At 40.1% G+C, this 20,568-nt stretch overlaps 2 protein-coding genes across 2 annotated transcripts in view; one reads left to right on the top strand and one right to left on the bottom strand.

Annotated features, from left to right (window-relative positions):
• The first annotated feature begins 3,813 nt into the window (after positions 1–3,813).
• Positions 3,814–16,041, top strand: c1galt1a (core 1 synthase, glycoprotein-N-acetylgalactosamine 3-beta-galactosyltransferase 1a). The gene is given in 6 exon segments (XM_051078799.1): positions 3,814–3,964; positions 4,148–4,311; positions 13,348–13,733; positions 13,735–14,013; positions 15,061–15,120; positions 15,122–16,041. Coding segments are annotated over 5 exon segments (981 nt in total). The 5' UTR covers positions 3,814–3,964; positions 4,148–4,160; the 3' UTR covers positions 15,227–16,041.
• Positions 16,042–16,182: 141 nt separating this feature from the next.
• Positions 16,183–20,568, bottom strand: part of col28a1a (collagen, type XXVIII, alpha 1a) — a 36,272-nt gene continuing 31,886 nt past the window's right edge. Inside the window, exon 35 of the mRNA XM_051069138.1 lies at positions 16,183–20,331. Coding sequence (XP_050925095.1) covers positions 20,159–20,331 — 173 coding nt within the window. The 3' untranslated portion in view covers positions 16,183–20,158. The remainder of the gene's footprint in view (positions 20,332–20,568) is intronic.

Consider the following 20,568-nt stretch of genomic DNA (forward strand, 5'->3'; position numbering starts at 1 on the left):
GTGTCACACCTACTCTCGTTTATCTTTTGTGCTGTTTGTGGGGATGTTTTGATGTATCAGTTTGTCTGCTGCCTTATCATGCATTAACTAAATACATGCACACAGAAATATGATCATCTCATCTTCTTAATGATTTGCATGCAGGCAGGACACCTGTGGGATGTAGTAATAAACGAAGCCACTCCTGAAATCCCAATGTGAACCAATTTGTTAGCTCCACCCACACACACACAAAGCTCAAAATACTCAAGTGGCAATTTTGGAGAGACATTAAAGAAAGGGACTGGAGCTTTTTCAACCAGTCACAATAATTAACTGGGCACTGGACAACAAACCTGACTGTGAAATATAGTGCAACTAAAAGCTGACCCATACTATCTATAAAGGTGCCCAACCAACATCCGCATTGAGCATTGATTTGAATTTTAGAGGCAGCAAATGTTTTGGGTTTCACTGTACAAACCTTGCTAAGTAGTATAATGCAAACTAACCTTAGAGACTTAGACTTAGACAGACTTTATTGATCCCTTTGGGATGACTCCCTCAGGGAAATTAAGTTTCCAGCAGCTTATACAGACAGACACAGCACACAGGACAGTTTGCAAACGACACAGAATATAAATAGAATAGAATAAGAGTGAATTATGATAAATATACTGAGTATACTGGACTGTATATGGCATTAAGATAAATAAATATAAATATGCTGAACTGTATGGCTGGCGGTGGATGAGGTTATTGAGTGTCCAGGTGGGTTATTGCACATTAAGGGGGGACTACAGCAGTGTCTCGCTGAACAGGCTCCTCTGGTTGCTGATGACAGTGCGCAGAGGGTGGCTGGCATTGTCCATAATATCCAGCAGTTTGTCCAGTGTCCTCATCTCTGCCACCGTCACCAGAGAGTCCAGCTTCATGCTGACCACAGAGCCGGCCCGCCTGATCAGTTTCTCCAGTCTGTACGTGTCCTTCTTAGACATGCTGCCCCCCCCAGCACACCACAGTGTAAAAGAGGACGCTGGCAACCACAGACTGGTAGAACATCCACAGCAGTTTGCTGCAGACATTGAAAGACCGTAGTCTCCTTAGGAAGTACAGCCTGCTTTGTGTCTTCCCATACAGGTGGCTGGTGTGTGTTGTCCAGTCCAGTTTATTGTCCAACCACAGCCCGAGGTATTTGTAAGAGTCCACAGCCTCCACCTCAGCTCCCTCTAACAGGACTGGTCGCGGTCTTGGTCTGGACCTCCTAAAGTCAATGACCAGCTCCTTCATCTTAGAAGTGTTGAGCTGTAGGTGGTTAGTGTGGCACCATGCAGCAAAGTTCCCCACTTGTCTCTGATACTCCTCCTCTCTGTCATCCCTGATGCACCCAACGATGGCTGTGTCATCAGCGTACTTCTGTATGTGACACAGCTCCGAGTTGTAACAGAAGTCTGAGGTGTACAGGGTGAAGAGAAGAGGGGTAGTCAGAGATCCAGTCCACCAGGTAGGGGTCCACTTCCCATCCTGCTCAGTTTGTCCTGAAGCATAGGAGGCTGGATGGTATTAAAGGCACTGGAGAAGTCCAAGAAGAGAATCCTCACTGTGCCGCTTCCTTTATCCAGATGGGAGTGGGCTCAGTGTAGCAGGTAGAAGATGGCATCCTCCACACCAACACCTTGCTGGTAAGCAAACTGCAGGCGGTCCTGGGCGTGTTTCACCTGGGGTCTGAGGAGGCTGAGGAAGAGCCGCTCCAACGTCTTTATTAGGTGTGAAGTGAGTGCCACCAGTCGGAAGTCATTCAGCTCGCTGGGCTGGTTCTTCTTGTGTACAGAGGACAGTTATCACACAAGTAACACATTATCAAGTCAACGAATCACAAAAACATATACAAAATGAATGATAGAACAATCAAAGGGATAATGTTATACACAATAATAATAAAGACAATCAGAGGGAAAAGAGGATTCAAATGCAAATATAAGATCACAATGAATCTGATCAGATTAAGTTGACACCTTGAAACTCATGCTGTCTAAATCATCACTGATTGAACAGATGTCCATATCCACAATCCACATGGAATTGTCGAAACATTCATATTCATAGCATAGATATAAAAAAATATAAAATTTACAGTGTGTAAAAAGTGAAAATGAGGAGAGATTGTGGCCTCACTATTATTTGTGTATTTTAAATAAATTCCTTGATATTTGTGAACTTTATCTCTGGTATAATCAATTTTATACATTATTTTATATTGGTTTTCATTTACCATGATATCTTTATTGGAATTTCTGAAAGATTCTGTAATCTATATTATAGAATCTGAATTAAATGACAAAATACTTAACGAACTCCAGAACACCATGAGCATTTTCTGATCTGATGTTATAATCAATAAGACCACTGTGCTTTTGTGGTTGAAGTTTGATCGGGCTTCGGCTCAGTAACTACTTGGTTAGGTTCAGGGAAAGAAAATATTTTAGATCACAACCTATGATTATGATCTCCATCGACTTTGTGCCAAGCACCACCTTCATTTTGTTTGTACTTGTGATCTAAGAGACATGAGACTTTCAACTCTTCCCTTTTCTTTTGCACATCACTGGTTATACCATTCTAAATATGCTTTGACAGATGATTCAAACACATTCGCACAGAAGATTAACAAGGCCGGCTCTTGCTTTCCATCATGCTGCTGTCTGTGGGGATCTAATGTTTCATTTCTATCTGTCCTTACATCATGTGAATTTTTATCATGTGACATGTTTTACAGTGGGTTGGACTATTTCTTAGTTGGAACCAGTGTATGGATTAAACAAACAAAATATACAATATGAATTTGCGTACTTTACAAGTGCTGGTGAATGGACCTCGTTAGGTTTGGAAAGAACCAGTGCAGCTGTTTCCCGTTTCTTCTGTGCTAAGCTAAGCTAACCAGCTGCTGCTTCACGTTTCATGTGCAAACATGAGACATTGATCTTCTAATAAAAGTCACAGCATGAAAACAAATAAGTATATTTCCCAGGATGTTGGACTTTTCCATTAAACGTCATTAAACTGTACCTTTATCTTATCTGGCAGAAAGGCAACCTAACTAAGTAGATTTGGTGTCTAAACGTAACCAAACTGTGACTGAAAACTGGAAATAATAATAAAACAAAAATGAAAATAATATGTCAGAAAATAACACAAGACACAAACCCTTTCCTGGATGAGAGCTCTGTCTTTGACCAATTCAACCACCACAATTTCAACTGTATGTGGACTAATACCTCACTGCACTTCCTACAGCCTTTCAGGCAGAAAGCCTCACACCACCTGTGGGACTTTGAGGCTCTGACTGTGTGTTATAGAATCACCACTAACTCTCAGATTGTTTATCAAGTCATGCAAGGTATCACAGTGTTAGGAATAAAGTGACTTATGTTAAACTTTCACATATGAAATGATTTGACGTGATTGTCTCATTTTTACAAATTTTTATTTGTTTTATGCTTTTTTTTATTAGTTTCATTTATATCTATTTTTAACATATTTATATTCTAAATATTTACATTTCTTTATACTAATAATGTACTATATGAGCGCTTGTATACATTCTGTCATCGTTTATATATATTTTTTTGTCTGTAAGACACGTATAGCAAAGTGTATGCTACTGCTCCAAGCTGACAGTATATGAGTCATTAGGTGATACTTTCCTTCTTATTTCCTTCTCCTCCTGGTGCACGTGCAATATTACGTCTCCCTCTCTCTCCTCTTTTTGTGCTTCTCTGAGGAGTTTGATGACGTCGGGATGTGTTTCTGTTAGCTCCACCTGGTTTGTATCTGAGGAGGTCTAATCAGTTTTAGTGAGTACACCTGTGTGGAGGATAGAAGGGATCTGACTGTGCGCGTGCTGTCTTTGTTCCCCTGAAGCAAGAAGCAGAAAACTGAGGACTGGGCTCTTTCCTTACGAGGTGAAACATCATTTCTGATGCAGGTTATTCTCACAGCTCAGTTACTGTATCTTAATTCTTTAAACTTTCATTGTAATATTATCTGTGGAACTTCTGCTCTGTTTAAACTTTACTCTAATAACTATAAAGCAAATCACTTACCACATGTAAACAGTCCATTTAATGATTTAATCACTAATTGTCTAATCCCACATTGTGTCTGACAGGCGAATCAGGAGAATGAGACACATCACGTCTAATTTATTCTTCACCACTGGACTGCTCATTGGATTTCTCTGCCTTCGCTTTCTGTTGGTCTACAACTTTTATATGGAACACGACACACGTTTTATCAGAAATGCCAAACCCGGTTTACAACATGTACACGCAGGTAGGCACTTTATTATTATTATTATTATTATTATTATTATTATTATTCAGTTCGTTTTATTCTACTTTTTGCATGTCAGTGATGACGCCATAACAACACCAACTCTGCTCTATTTCATTTGCCTCGCATGTTGAGCAGTCATCACAATATTGCGTTAATATTAAGTTAAAACTGTTATATTTAATTTTCGGATTTCTAATGTGTCCGGATCGTTTCATCTCTGTTCTGTTGTATAAAGCGCAGTAACGGTGGAATGCGGTGCACTTCACATATCTTTCCCAGTTATGTGGATGGTACAAGTGCGGTGTTCGCTCATTCGGTGAACATTCCTTTAATTATTCCGTACTTGTATAATCTGACCTGTATCTCACCTGCAAAGGTGTGTGTAATAAATGGGGAACTTCTAACTCTAACTTCTCTGATTTGTTTAGATAGAGGTTCTTAGATAAAGAATGATGAAGTTCTGGACTGTCCCTGATGTTTTTACAGTCTGACCAGTGTCCGCGAATGTATTTTGGAAATATATAAGAATGTTATCAGTTAGATTAAACCGGTTATACCTGCGGTCTGGCTCAACAGCCTTAAAATAAATGCAGAGGAGGATTTATAACTCAGCACCTGTTCACTGTTACGTGGGTTAATATAAAATTCGACAGCTTGTAGACAAAAATATGACAACAAAACACAGATCAAGAAGAAAAAAACAAAAACAAATAAACAGAACTTCTGTTCCACTGTGAAGAATGCCTCTGTGTCTCTGGGTCACGGACCTTGTTCTCATGATCCCATGATTTTTACCATGACGCAGAAACCGATGTTTGCTCTCTGCTCAAATTTGGTCCCTGGCGAACTTGCAGCTGCACACCTGCAAGTGGTGACAAACATGTGTAACACAGGTACTGATGGTAATAAAAGATCATCAGTGTTATCGCTTACCCCATTAACGTCGTTCGCAGCAAGGACAGGAACTTTGTAATCACCAAAACTTTGAATCATGGAGCCAGAACAGTGACGCACAACAATTTTGACACTGAAAAGAGAAATTGACAGTGAAAACAAAAACTGAGAGAGAAAACACTGGCACTGAAATATTTGTACTTGAAAAAAGTTGTATTGACACTGACAAAAGTACTGGTGTTGTACAGTTTGGATTAGTTTTTTGTTTTTGTTTTTGTTTTTTTCCTTCGCTTGATTTATCTTGTTGAAGTCACTAATTTGTATGCCTTGATTTTAGCAACACTTGTCCAATAAATATATTGCGAAACTTGCTCTCAGAGCTGTGGAGGTGTGAGAGAGGTGGGCAGCAGGAGGCAGGATGAGCCGATCAGAAATCAGGAGATGAAACACCCTGTGCGAGTAAAAAGCTGAAACTGCGCCTGTAACAAGCAAAAACTGTACCTGGTTTAAATTTGGCCACTGTTGAGGAAGAAGTATCTGTCCTCCCTCAGATACTAACATCCCCAAACCCTCATGAAGAGAGACATGAGGGTTTGGGCATGTTGGCAGAGATCCTCATACAATATACTTTTATTATAACTGCAGTTCTATTTCACAGGTTCAGTTTAAAGTAAGATTTTCTTTTCCCCGGCACACACCACATAAAAAAACACTGTATCTGCATTGCAAGTTACCTTTCTTAGCCTTTTTTCACATTCTGTGCTGTCCACTGCCACACACTGGGCATGGAAGCATCTTCCACAGTCATCACACTGTATCAAGTATTTCATATGTTTTTATTATTTTGACTTTAGACACCACAGTGCTGGTGACATGCTTGTGTCAATTGGCTTTTGTCTACATCATAATTCCACAAAATAACTGCTGCTTCATAGCAATTCAGTGAGTCATGTTGTACAGTGAAACAAAACCTAAACTGAAGTTTGGGTTTTGTTTTAAGTGCCAAATTTTATTTTCACTGTCAGCATTTTAATGTCACTGTCCTAGCTCTGGAACTGTAAACTTTAAAAATATAACCCAAAAAAAATGAAACACAAAGTGTGTCTAAATTGTGTTGAAGCAAAGTTGTAGGGATGTATCCAAAAATACATTTAGATAATTTTTAAAAATAGAGACAACTCCTCCACCAGGAAGCTGCTTCCACACAGACGAGCAACATATGGTGGACAACAGCAAGCAGAAAGAAAGAGAAACGTGGAAAATGGTGTGTATTTGCTTCGTGAGCAAAAACACACACCTCAAGTAACCTTACTGGAGAAACAGTAACTTTTTGCAAAACAGACGTTATTAATAGTGTTACTGTGGATGACAAGGATGAAAACAACAGCATTGCATCTGCCGAAACCAAACCTACAAGTAGCTACCGCACATTCGGTTGAAGCTAGCGTTAGCAGCAGCTGCACAGACAGTCACTTCAGGAGAGAGCTGCAGCGTGCGTGCTAGTTCTCTGGATATCATCATGATTGATGGAGGAAATTAGCATCTAAATCCATTGTGTCTGAATGCTGTTGGTTTGTCAGACTTTCAGTTTTTATGGTTTGTTTTTCAATGTATGTGCACTGTCTTGGTTCATCATGTCAGAGGTCAGTGAATTTGAAGTGAGCACAGGGGGCGTCTTCAGCACCAATGACGGTGCTCAAGCTAATTTTGCTGGTCTGTCTTGTAATGCAGTGAAGTAAAACAAAACAAAAACAATGTCACTCGTTTTTACAGCATTTTAGAGTCTCTGATTCTACCTGTGCCTAAAAACAGCAGGTGCACCTCAGTCCCCACAACGTTTTCTGAGAGGATAGTGTTAACACTTGTCCCACTGAAGACTAGACATCAGCTGCTCAGTGTAGAAGGTTGACATTCTGAGTAACCCTACTCACTCACTCACTCAGGTTGCTAGGATTCTGTAAAGGAAAATAGTAACACTGAGCTTTAGCAGGTCTATTGTTCTTTCGGCAATTAGACTATTAAGCAAAAGGTTCTATGGGGAGGGTGTCAGGGATCACACAGTCCACCACTGTATATGAAGTATTTATGCCTTTACACTAATGTATGTCAGCGTGTGCTAGAGTGGGGGTGCTTTGAAATGCTGTGTGTGTGTGAGTATATGTGTGTATATGCATGCATGTATTAGGGGAAGGGAAGGGTGGACTGTAGAGTGCCTGTATTTATTCATTTGTTTTTGAGACTGCTCTGTGTATTTCTGCACCTCTACCTCCTGAGTTTATCTTCATAACTGCAGGACTGTGCCAGTGTAAACAATGATAAAGATGCCAAAATATAAGCTCTAAGCAGGTGGACAAACCAAATGTGGTTTGCTGGGGGGGGGGGACAGTGTGAATGGGATGACAGCCACACAAAACCACAGCAGCCCATGCAGCCTCCTCAACTGGACTGATCACCATTTGTTTGTTTGTTTGTTCTCCGTGTGTAGCTACTGGTCTGTGAAGTGGCCAACCAGGAAAAGTCTCAGCTTTCCTGATGACCACTCAGTATCAGTATTGTTTTTAAGGCATATTATCCTTTAAAACTACATTTTGTAAGAAAGATGCCTATATAATAATTCAGGTGACAGGTTAAAGGCCATATTGACAGCTGGCCCTGTAGTTGAGCATACATTTTGTCTTCTCTGTGATTTTTTTTATTTTATTTTTTATTATTTTTTTTTTGGTGAGAAGTCAAGAGGGAAGAAGGATATATAATACACATGGGCGTCACAGAGTGAGACCTGATTTCCCAGCAGCAGTACCTATTGCCTCATTGTGCAATGAACACAATAGGCCTTATTCACTCATCAGGAAGCATAGCTACAATTATTAATGCCTCCGAAATGGCGTCTGTATTCTTTAGTGTGGAGTCACCATCACTGCTCTGGAACTTGCACATCTATTGTTACATTACTGGATTATCAGTATTGATGAGTTGTATGTAAACAGCATTTTACTACATTTCTAATGTAAAGTACAACCTAACTACAGCTGTCAAATAAATGCAATACAATATTCCCTTCTGTAATACACCTATTGAGCATAAGTATAAAGTATTATAACATGGAAATACTCAAAGTACTGAAATTATACTTAAGTACAGTGTAGGACAATGTACTTACTTTCCATCACTGCTAGCATTTTCTATTGTCAAGACTTGACAATAGTGCTGTGCTACCCTCAGATTGGAGGGTAGCACAGCTTTTTGTGTGTTGCATCCTCCTGATAAGATAAAAATGGCTGGCAAGACCACTTGTCATGGAAGCAGCATTTAACCTGCTGCAGCACAGCACAACAGTAAAGTTGGCAGAGACAATGACAAAGTATATCTACAGTAGACTGATTAGAAATTAGAAATCTATTCTTTTACTTTCCCTATTTTTACTTGTTACAGTCTCTTTATCTGCAATTTGGTCCAAACATTCCCAGCCCCCATTCCCAACAGACCCCGTTAAAAGTAAATGGGATATATATCCAGTGCTGCTTTCTACTGGAAGAAATCATATTTTCTTGTCTGAAGTCTGAAGTCAAGCATCCAATAGTATTTGTAGTAGAATTTTAAATATTTAACTTGAGAATAGACAAAAGTAACTTTCAATGGTTTGGCTTTTTTTTTTTTTTTTTTTTTTTTTTAATATTCAAAAAATCAGCACACTTCTCAATACCACTATGAGTGGTAACCCCACATCAGCAGGTTGTTTAAATGGACTCTTCTGGTGAACATGGTAAACATGACCTCACTTCAAACTCACCATGAGGTCATTTTAAAGTTTAGGGCAGTAGTTTGTCTAAGAGTTGATTTTGTTTCCTGATTCACCATAACAACTAACTACATTCACTGTAAACTGTATAGCAGAAACTATTGGTGTGTTATGAAACAACCTTAACCCGGCATATTGAATAATAATTTTCAAAATCCAAAAAGAAACAAATGCATTCAATTCTTTTTTGCACTCCCTTTGTTTCTTTGGTAGGACTATAAAGTAAGAAAAAGGTAAATGAGAGAAATGTGAGAACAAGAAGTGGCATGTACTTTGGGTCAGTGCTAATTCTAGAGAAAAGATGTGGAAGTGATTTGCAGTTTCCAGCATACAGTATTGTGACAGTCCAATGTTGAGTGAACATGTTGATTGTATTGACACGAGGAAACCTCACGGATGTGATGTGTGAAGATATTGGCTGCTCCTTCACTCAATGCAAATGTCATCCTCTTTCTATACTGTGAAATGTTGTAGAAGTAAAATGCACTAAACTCCAAGCTCCAAAAAACAATGTACTGAAATGCTCCAATGCACCTTGACTATGTGCATGATAAGCTGAGGACTGGTTATACCTGATTCCTAGCAGCTTTAACATTTGGGCCAACAGGTGAGAAGAAAAATTTGATCCCTGGTCACTCTGTATGACTCTGGGGATGCCAAACACAGATACATGACCGTCAACAAATACTGTGAGCCAGTCCTCGCACAGGGCAGTGGCCCAACACAATAATGAGATACCCATTCGTTAGCTGACAAGTACCACAGTTTCTGATGAGCAGAGACACAGCCTTTTTTTTTTTTTTTTTTTTTAGCTGTGGCCAGAAGAAATGACGCAAAATCCTGTCATATGTTTTCTGGACACCCAAGTGTCCTGACCCATCCTGAGCCAGCCTTAACACATGACATTTGAATGGTATTTGGATGGAACCACAACTTAAAAAATGGGATCCCCAACAAAATCCTCTCCATGGGTCAACCACTTCCTTACCAAAATACCATCCTGAAGAAAGTAGCCACTGGCAACATTTTTTTTTTACCTGACCTGCTGACAACACACTCAATGTCTCCAAGGACGGATCAACTCTCTGTTCACTCTGCAGCTCACTGTGAGAAACAGAAACAGGTAACATGACAAGTACTATCACCTCACCGTGCCTCAGACCCAGCCACCTCATCGCAGTGTACTGCACATGTAGGGAAAACTTCAGGAAAGCGCACAGCACTTTCATCAGGCTGTTCTGGGCCCAAAGGAGAGAGAGTCACTATCAGAGCTGGTGACACATTGCTCCAGATACAGCTGTCATTACCCAAAATCATATCAATTCCTCCCACTGGTAACACTGGTCTTGACTCCAACAAGCATCTCACCCTGCACCAAGTCACAACTGAAGTTCATCCTATGCTCTGGGACAGCAACACATTCAGCCCCATTCTCCACATAAAGATTTAATCCACAGTATCAGTCTTCTCAGAAAAGGGCAAAACTGATTGTAAAATATAGGAATTGAAAGCACCAGTGTCTCTTAACAGGCACTTTAATGCCACTACCAGCCAGTGTTACATAGCCCTCCCTCACAAAAGGCAGATAGGACTGTACGGTCATCTCGCTGCACTCCCACATCCACAAGACCAGGAGATTTTACATGCCTGCTTCCAATATACTGCTTCCTAGCCCTAAGCACTGGGCAGTCTGACTTCCAGTGGCCTGCCTCATGACAGTAGTTGCACACATTTTCCCCTTTCTGAGGAGCTCCCTGGGACCCCTTCCCTGAAAACCCCCCAAAGTGAACAGCTGATCAGCCAGTTCTGCAGCCCCAGTGACAGTTGTAGCCTTGTGCTCAGTAGGGTATGTGGCCACCCACCTAGGGAGAGAGTTCTTGAACTGTTCTGAGATGGTAGTTATGGTTAGTCAGCTCCCTCACAAACTCAACATGAGACTGATTAACTCTTTTTTTCCCACATCCTGAAACGCTGCCGATATGCTTCTGGGATTAACTCGTGCCTGTAAAACAGTGGCCTTGATTGATTCATAAGTTATCATCATTTAAAGATGCCTATGCCTCCTGTGCTTTTCCTGATAAAACGCACTGCAACAGTAAAATTAGTTCTGTGTCTGTCCAGTTTCTTGCCTGTGTAATCTGCTCAAACAAAGAGTAAAAAAACACATCTGGATCCCTTTTCTTGAACTTAGCTCTAAATTACTCCCAATATCAGAAGACCCTGATGGCAAAGATGAACCTTCCTCACACAACACAGCCCCAGAAAGTTTACTATCTCTAACTAATCCCAGCCTAGCAGTCTGCAGTGCTATCTTTGCCTGCTCTGTGTCACGCCGGAAATGTTCAATTGCCACTTGCTTATCCACCTCCTGCTTCTGCTTCTCTAGCTCAAACTTTGGCCTCTCCAGTTCCTTTTTACTTTCCAGTTTTTTTTGTCTCTCTTTTTCTTGAGATAACTTTAACAAAAGCAATTCCTTTTACTGCTCAAATGTTGATGTTCCTGCCTCAACAGAAAGCAACTGTGCTGACCAGGACCAGGACTCTCCTGCTTGGCAATCAGCACCCCTTTCTCAACCAACTGCAACCCTTGCCTTTATATTCTCTTTACATCACCAAGGTTACTCAAATCAGTTTCATATTTTTCAGCAATTTTGAGAAGCTGATCTTCGGTACACCGGTCTAATGACCCTGTACATGGAGCAGCAACAAAATTCTCTACTCCTGCCCTACCTGGCTAGGTTTAAAGGCCCAGCAAAGAAAAAGAAAAAACAAAAACAGAACCAACAGCCAGTGTTGCCCAGGTGAACTAGTGCACAAACGTGACACTGATAGTGTCACTGCCTATCCAAGACTAGTGTGTGTCACGTATGGCTAGTCTTCATGCAGATTAGCGGTGGGTTATTTAAACACTCAAACCAGTAACCAGGTTAGGCCCCCACAAACTGGTTACCCAATCATTAGCTCAGGATGTGTCCCCGAGACAACTGCTCTGACTGCACACCACACACACACACACACACACACACACACACACACACAGAAAAAAACAAAAACAAAGGGAAACTCCACAAAAACCACATCTTAGCACACTAGCGTCCCATGCAGTCACTGCTGCCAGCTCATGCCTGACCTGCCTGCTGAACCAAACACTTCATTAACTGAACAACGATCAAACAAAGCAACCACATCAACTAGCCAAGCTGCATCACCTAAACACAGAGGGTACTGGTACAGGCATGATCCCAATTCTTCAACGACTTGTCACAAACCAGGCCGCACAAAAGAGGGAGATGCACACGACAGGTCCAGTTAAGAAATGATTTTATTTAAAAAGAATGAATAAACCTAGGAGAAAACTTAAACCAACAGTGGCATATGTAGTCAGTAAGATCAGTAGTGTAAGTGAGTGCATTAGTGAAGAGTGAGTATGTAATGTTGTAAGCTGCAGCAACCAAACCAAACCAAATACCAACCAAAACCAAATGGGCATCTCAGGCAGAAGGGGGACAGAACCAGAACTGAGCTCTGAAAGGATTTTTATTAGGATCACTGGCACACAGGGCCCAGGTGTGTCAGAGTCACTATCAAGCTCAGGTGCTGATGTCCCTCTGCCACACTGTTCTCCAATAATTGTAAGACAAACAGCCACTCCCCAAGACACAGGCACAACACCAGAGAGAGAGGGTTGTCACAATGTGTATGAAAATGGAAAACTCTATTGCATTATATGGACAGGTGTTTCAATTATTTTGTCTACCCCACAACAGACACTTCTCTCTGAATAATACAATACAGATAAACAGCAGAGCAAAGTACATTCTCCAAAATTATCTTATTATTATACTGTTATAACTGAATATTATAACATGCATGAAGGTAGGATTTAAAAAAAAAAAAAAACTAAGTGTACCTAATAAACTGCCAACTGAATGTATTTATTTTTAAAGTTTCCTCCTGTATCTTTTCTTTCACTGAACACTACCAATCAGCATTCATAAAGCAACCACATGTCAGCCTAGCAAGTCATGTCCAGGTTTGCTAGTCCTGCTGTGTCTGCTCTGCCTTTCTTTGATCAGTATTTTACAGCTAATCTGAATCAAACTGCTAACAAAGACAGGGGCACTACACTGTTTTCACAATCAATAATCACCGTATTGGATAGTATTGTAGATAATGTTACCATGAGAATATTTCATTATATTCATAGTGGTGGAACTGGATCACATGTTAGATTTAATGGAATATGTAGGTAGAGATTACTTAGATTAAATGTCTAATCTAATCTTAAATTAAAATACACATGCAACACCCCTCTGACATTTTGTGCTTGTATATCCCCAGGTGAGGGCAAGAGCTCAGCAGCAAATTCTTCTCACACAACACGGATCTTATGTTGGATCATGACGGGACCCAAGAACCTGGAATCTCGAACCAAGCACATCAGAGAAACATGGGCCAAGCGCTGTGACAGGGTGCTGTACATGAGCTCTGTCAAGACTGACTTCCCCACCGTGGAGCTGAATGTGAGCGAGGGGAGGGACAACCTCTACTGGAAGACCATTCGAGCTTTTCAGTACATCCACGAGCACCACTTTGACGAAGCAGACTGGTTCCTAAAAGCAGACGATGACACATTCGTGGTCATAGAGAACCTCCGCTACACCTTGTCCAAATATGATCCAGAGAAGCCGTTGTACCTGGGCAGAAGATTTGCCCCTTTCATCACTGCAAGGCTACATGAGTGGTGGAGCAGGTTACGTCCTTAGTAAGGAAGCACTAAGAAGATTTATCAAAGGCTTCGACTCAGGGGAATGTACCCACTTCTCCACCATAGAGGACATGGCTCTGGGGAAATGTATGGAGACAATGAAGGTGGAGCCAGCAGACTCCAGAGACATGAAGGGGAGACAAACATTTCATCCTTACCCTCCAGACCATTACCTGGTCAGACAGTTCCCAAGACCACGGCCTTGGTTTCTGCTTTACGAACACTACACTCCAGTAGAGGTATGCACTGCTATGGAAAAAAAAAAATCTAATAAGAATCTGGATTTAAACTGGTCTCAGGAAATTTAATGAAATGAGCACAATGTCACAAGATGCTCCTTATCCTTGCATGCATTTCTTAATCAGTTCATATTGGTGGTGAGGTTGGGGTGGTGGAGGTAGTGTGTCAGTGTATAGTGTGGGACAGACCTACATTACATGTTTGCCTCCTTTAAAATTAAAGCACACATAAACACACACACACACACACACACACACACACACACACACAGTTATGGCAGTTTTAGACCAGCACATTATGAACACCCCTTCAGACTGAGTGTTACCAAACAAACATGTAAATAAGCTCTTGACATGGTGATGCAGTGGTTAGCACTGACATCTCACAGCAAGAAAGTTCTGGGTTCGAGCCCAGGGCCTATCTGTGTGGAGTTGACATGTTGTCCCTGTGCTGGGTACTCTGGCTTCCTCCCACAGTCTTAAAACATGCAGGTTAATTGGTGACTCTAAATTACCTGTAGGTGTGAATGTGATGTGTTGGCCTTGTGATGGACTGGTGATCTGTCCAGGGTGTACACCGCCTCTCACCCAATGTCAGCTGGGATAGGCTCCAACCGACCAACCACCAGAGCAGACAGGAGAGAATATAAAAGACAACAGGATAATTAGCATTATTTTTTACCTATCTGTTTCACTCGGGTTAGAGGGTCACATGAAGTGAGACCAGACTAATTACTGACAACCAAGATGGAAGTCAAAACAAACAGGAGGTGGGCCTCATACATCATGTAAACCCAAATCAGCTACAATTTTTCTTGCTCATAAATAAAGGCAGTGTTTGAAGCCTTAATGATGACAAGACAGCGGCAGAGTTTAAATGGGAAGCTTAGAAAAGCAAAGGAAGAGGAACTGTGTTTGTGTGTGGTGTACATTCATCCAACATACAAACCCAGTGCTCAGTCCTCACAGCTTCCTGCTGCTGGACCTCAAAGCCACAGTTTTATTTCATTGCTACTAATATGTCCCCCCCTTTTTTTTTCTCTCCAGGGTCCAGGTTGCTGTTCAGATTTAGTTGTGTCTTTTCATTACATTTATGCTGTCCAGCTGATATGTTCTGGAGTACCTGACGTACCATCTGCGGCCATATGGATACAAATACAGATTTAATCCAGATGAACATATCGAACTCAACGCCACAACTAAGTCCATATAAAATGTGGATATCTGCACAGTGTCTGCACTAACTGGAGGGGTTGAGGGTATCAGCACGATTTTAGAGCCAAGATTAATTTATTTATCATAATGTATCAAATCTCCTGTGACCATAATCTTATAACTTAAGTAGGTGGAGGTTTCACCATGACAAGCTTTAAGTACTCTTGTCAAGGTCTGATATCAACTGTGAAAACTGATGATGATTGGGGGTGTGTATGGGCCTGTTTTACTAAGCTGTCACTTTGTGTGTAGAAAGAAATGAAATGTAATTAACAGTCACATTTTACGGTGGTGTGTGCCTTCTATCTGTCTCCCTTGTTTTTGTGTTTAACGACTCCTGCAAACTTGGAATTTACTTGAAAGGTGTGTTCCTATTTGAAACATCTGTGTACAGTCTGTGTTGTGCTTGACAGCAACAAGAGGATGGGGATCCATGGGTAAAATACTGAGGAGGTATTTCAGCCATGTACAGGAAGTAATGCAAAATGTTATTTCAACAGAGAAGATGAGATTTCCAGTTAGTTGGTATTTGTCAACAACATTGGTACTTGTCACATACTTACATGGTTTGAATCGCATCATGCTGTCACTATCTGGCAGTGTAGAAAACCAGCTTGGGTTTTGATTATAAGTATATTATACATAAAGTATTTCATATTACATACTATTAGTGCATGTACAGTGGTTCAATATGTAGAAAACGGCATTAAGCACACCTGATTAGGAATTCAAGCAGGGGCTATTTTGTGCGCGATCAGAAGAACAACTTGCTTACTCCTTTGGCTAAAAATAAATAGAATCACTGCCTCATGATTGTTTTCCTCTGCCAAACAGTCAAGCTGCAAGAAAAAGGTTTGTTTTGTATGGCTGCTGGGTATAGTTCACCAGACAGATATGACAGAGGTGTCAACCTACTCATCTAAGTCTTCAAAACAAAGCAAATACGCATATTTTCCAAACTGTTGCTGTTATAAAGAATTGGTCCAATTTGTGGCATCCTCATCAAACTAGGGATTTAAATCCCATAAGAATGTCATCTGTGCTTTCCTTTACTTGTACGACTCTGCTGTAATGAGACACAGCCAGAGGATTGAGATCAGTAGGACTGAGAACCTCTGTGCATACTGGAGGTCAGATCTCTGTATGAAAAAGGTTCTTGAAATAGGCGATTCTTAGGAAATTATATTTTATTTATTGAAAAAAAGTTTATTTTGTTTAACGTGTTCTAAAGTTACTATTCCTTCTGGTGCTTGAATGTGAGATAATAAAAGAACACATTTTACAATCAAGGGTGTCTCTTCTTATACAATAGTAATAAGTTTAACTAAAAACCTAAATCTTAGGAAATAAACACTGAAGTAGCTACAACATAATAAAAATACCATACACAGGTCTGTTAGGTTATCAAGAGGCCCTAAAGGCACTGCTGCTTTGTGGACAAACACCTACAAACACTGACCCACAAAACAATATGTAACAAAAGACAAATACCAAAATTTTATACCATAAAATATAAAATCAAATGTATTATACACTGTTGGGTCCAAAAGTTTGTAACAACAGCATATTGAGTAGACTATATTCACATTGCAGGTGAAAGTGCCTCAATTCAGATTTTTTGCTCTGTACTTTTTCATTCATTAAACTTTTGTCATGACATATTGCAACATATACTCCCACTGAGCAGATTTAGAGATAGTAAGTGCAGTTGGTAGTCATAGTAACTAACAGAGACTTCTATGTCCTGTTCAACCTGTCCCAACAAGCTGCATAGAACAGATGGAATTTGTGATTGTGATCTTGAGTTTGAATGAACCTTTGTTCATCTATTGTACCCTTTGCACTGAGCATATGAAATCTCTTTGTCCACCCTTGATATTCTTTAACTAACTCTGCCCTGTATGTACTTGCTGCTAATGTACCGTGAGAGAAAATCCTGCCCTCACACAGTGACAATCACAAGGATGCTCTTCGTGTTGAGACGCGTTTAAATCACCTTTAAATGTCCTTTCATAGTTTCCTGAAATCATTTTGCTTTAAAATTTAAGGGAATAGTTCAACATTTCAAGGACAGACTTATTAGTTTTCTGGCAGAGAGTTAGATGGTCAGATTGATTTCACTCTCCTATCTGTACACTAAATGCAAAGAACCACCAACCAACCAGCCATTGGTGAGCGTGACTCAGTATAAAGGATGGAAATGTGGTGAAACAGTCAGCCTGGCTGTGTCTATAACAAAATCCACCAATGGAGTAACACAGTATAGGTTGCTTGTTAAATTGGACAAAAAAAAAAAAAAAAAAAAAAAAATCAACAACTCACCCTTTTTTACAGGGAGTTATGTGACAGACTATTTCCACTGGTTGCAATCAGAGGAAGTGGCCAGGAAATATTCCGGCACGGCTGGTCCCCCTGCTGTCCAGTCTAAACTAACTGCTGGCTGGTGGAGGTAGCTTCAGATTTGTTGCGCAGACATGAGACTGGTACTGAATTTCTCATCTGTCTCTTGGCAAGAAAGTGGACATACATATTCTCCAGAATGGCAAACTATTTCTTTGAAGACACAATCCGTGATCTAAAATATAAATACACCGAGTAAGTCTCATTTGAGGAGAAAATGTAATTCAAAAATGTATCTGTATGTTTTTGTGCACTATGTATTAGTATTTTCGTCACCTCAGGGAACAGAACCATGAGACAACAGAAGAAGCAGATCAGCTGTTTTTGTTTTTGTTTTTGTTTTGTTTTACCAACCTGACAGCTCTGAATTTTTGGCATCTAATTGGAACTCCTAATTAAGGAAAACATAGAGCCATTAAAATAAAATGAGTCAGTTATAGCTGATTCTGTTCTGTCTTGGCTTGTCTCTGTCTATAACTGATTGAACAGATAGGACAGACACCAGCCTCCCCCCATATTGCATTTGTTTGCAAAGGTCTGTCTAAATAATATGATATTAAATCTGTATTTTGAGACACTCAGGATATTACTATAAGTCATAAATGTACAAAACAGTCATACTAATATGAAGATACATTTGTAATATTATTACTGTTTTTAATGGTTTGTTGTGTTAAATATGTGTCAGTTTATCAGTTAATGTGGAGGATGTGGAGCTAAAGGGTTCACCAGTAAGCACTCAATCATCATATTTGGGACACTGAAAAAATGACAAAATTAAAATTTTGTCAACTTTTTTGTAAAATTACAACTTTAATCTCATAATGTTCTGACTCATATCATAATTGAAAAATAAAAGTTCAGTATATACTTGTAATATTAAAAAAAAAAAAAAATTACAACTTTATATATGAGAAGGACTAGACCTTCCAGGAAATATGATGATAGTAATCTGATGTTGAACCACTTATCTCAGGGAATTGTTATTGTTTTGGCACTTTCTCTCTATTTGAATGACACCACTATTACCTGGGCTCCTGCTGTGATTTGCAGTAACTGCAGAGGTTGACAGTTTGTTTTGTTGCATAGAACATATGTTAAATTACTTAATCACATGATGTGTCCTGGAGTCTATATCACGAAGAGAGTTTAGTATCCAGGTTATCCAGCTATCTTTGGGCTTAACTGAGGGTTGTCTTGTATCACAAAGCTGGCTCACTTCAAACCAGGTTGAGCAAACCAAGTGATGAGTAATAAAGACCAATAGAGATTAGCAGAATTAGTAGAATTAAACAGGAATAGTTTACCACACTAACAGACTAATACATGGTGACTATAGCTGAATATTAATTGTGCACACTGTTAATGAACTCAAAGATAAATATAAGATAGAGCTTTATTATCATTCATTTCTATCTTCGGTTTTTAAGTGTTGCCATGTCATAATAGTCTGTTTATTATGAAACAACAAGAGAATCAAAATGAATAATCAGTCAATTTATGTGTGATCCTTTTATTTTCCATACTCACTAGTCTAGACTACTTAACAAGTTGAAAATGCCAACCATATTTAAAAAGGCAAATTTAATAATTCCCCCACTTATTTATAGCCTTACTACTATTTTTAATATTGGGATATGCCTATTTTTTTCTGAGTTAGCTAAGCCGGTTGGTATCAGTTATCCAGAGTCACCAGTGTTAAGCTCAGTGATTCCAAGTAACCCACAGAGAAACAGACTAATGGTGTGTCTTCACAGAGAGCATTTCATGCATATTTTTCAGCTGCTGTCTTGTGATATATGAGTATAAACATATCCCAAAGCATATTTTTACACAAGTCTATGTTTCTGTGTCAGTTACATCTAACTGCAGTGATTGTGTTTTGGGCTCTCAATGCTTCCAAGAGTTGACCTAAAACTCAATATTATGAACTGAATGCCTACTGTGTAGACACACACACAGAGCACAGGAGCTGCTGCTGCTGTTCTGCTAACATGCTCCTCACACTACGCCTTCTGTGTAGATGCAGTGTGAGTTGAAGTTGCTTTGTGATACTGGCCCCTGGCTCTAGTCCAGTGAAAAGAGGACTTTGGCTGAGTAAGTGTTTGCCTGAAGGACAACTTGACAAGAATGGAAAGAAGGGGAAAGGGAAAATAAATTGAATTCGTGATGACATGTTGAACCAGTCTGTTTGATGCTCCAGATTGTATTGGTTGTCAGTTGGTTTACATCCTAGGCAGATGTAACTAGTTCTCCAAAATGGTAAGACAGCTAATGTTGTGTGCAGCAGTTCAGAATTGAACAGGAACACCTGCAGAGTGAATGAGCCTGAGAGACACCGAGGAGGTCCAAGCCAGCTCTCCATCATCTCCTTCACCTGCAGCAGTCAACAGAGTGTGACCACAGCGACAGAAGCTACTGACCTGAGCTCTGGTCAAACAGTAAAGCCAGCGTCATCAGTCCATTCCATTCCTCAGTGACGCAGATGGAGCATGTTAGCTTTGCACACACCCTTTTCTCTAAACAACTGTTACGTGTAGATGCAGGAATTCCTGCAGTTGGCCTCAGTCTCAAAGTTGTTTGTGTTGCCCTGACAGCCTCCGTACCAGAACTGGGCACAGGCATTGGCCTCAGGGTCATAGTACCACTTGACTATGTACTGCCTACAGGGACCTGGGTCCAGAGGCTGGCTGCAACCTTCATCTGAAAGAACAAGAGAGGTACAAAGAGTGAATTGTTTTGCTTGGATGCCGTCACTTCAACTGCATTTCAATGACTGTTTGAACAGGTGGCAGGTCATACCTTTTACACTGTAATATATAGTGAGATAAAATTCAAACAAAGAACATTTGAACTGTTGAAAAATGGTTTTATCCTGCACTATTCCACCTGTAAATCATCACTCCATGCTGGATAACCTTTTGAGTATTTTAGTCTATG

This window comes from Lates calcarifer, linkage group LG3, assembly GCF_001640805.2.
Source record: "Lates calcarifer isolate ASB-BC8 linkage group LG3, TLL_Latcal_v3, whole genome shotgun sequence".
Lineage (NCBI taxonomy): Eukaryota > Metazoa > Chordata > Actinopteri > Centropomidae > Lates > Lates calcarifer.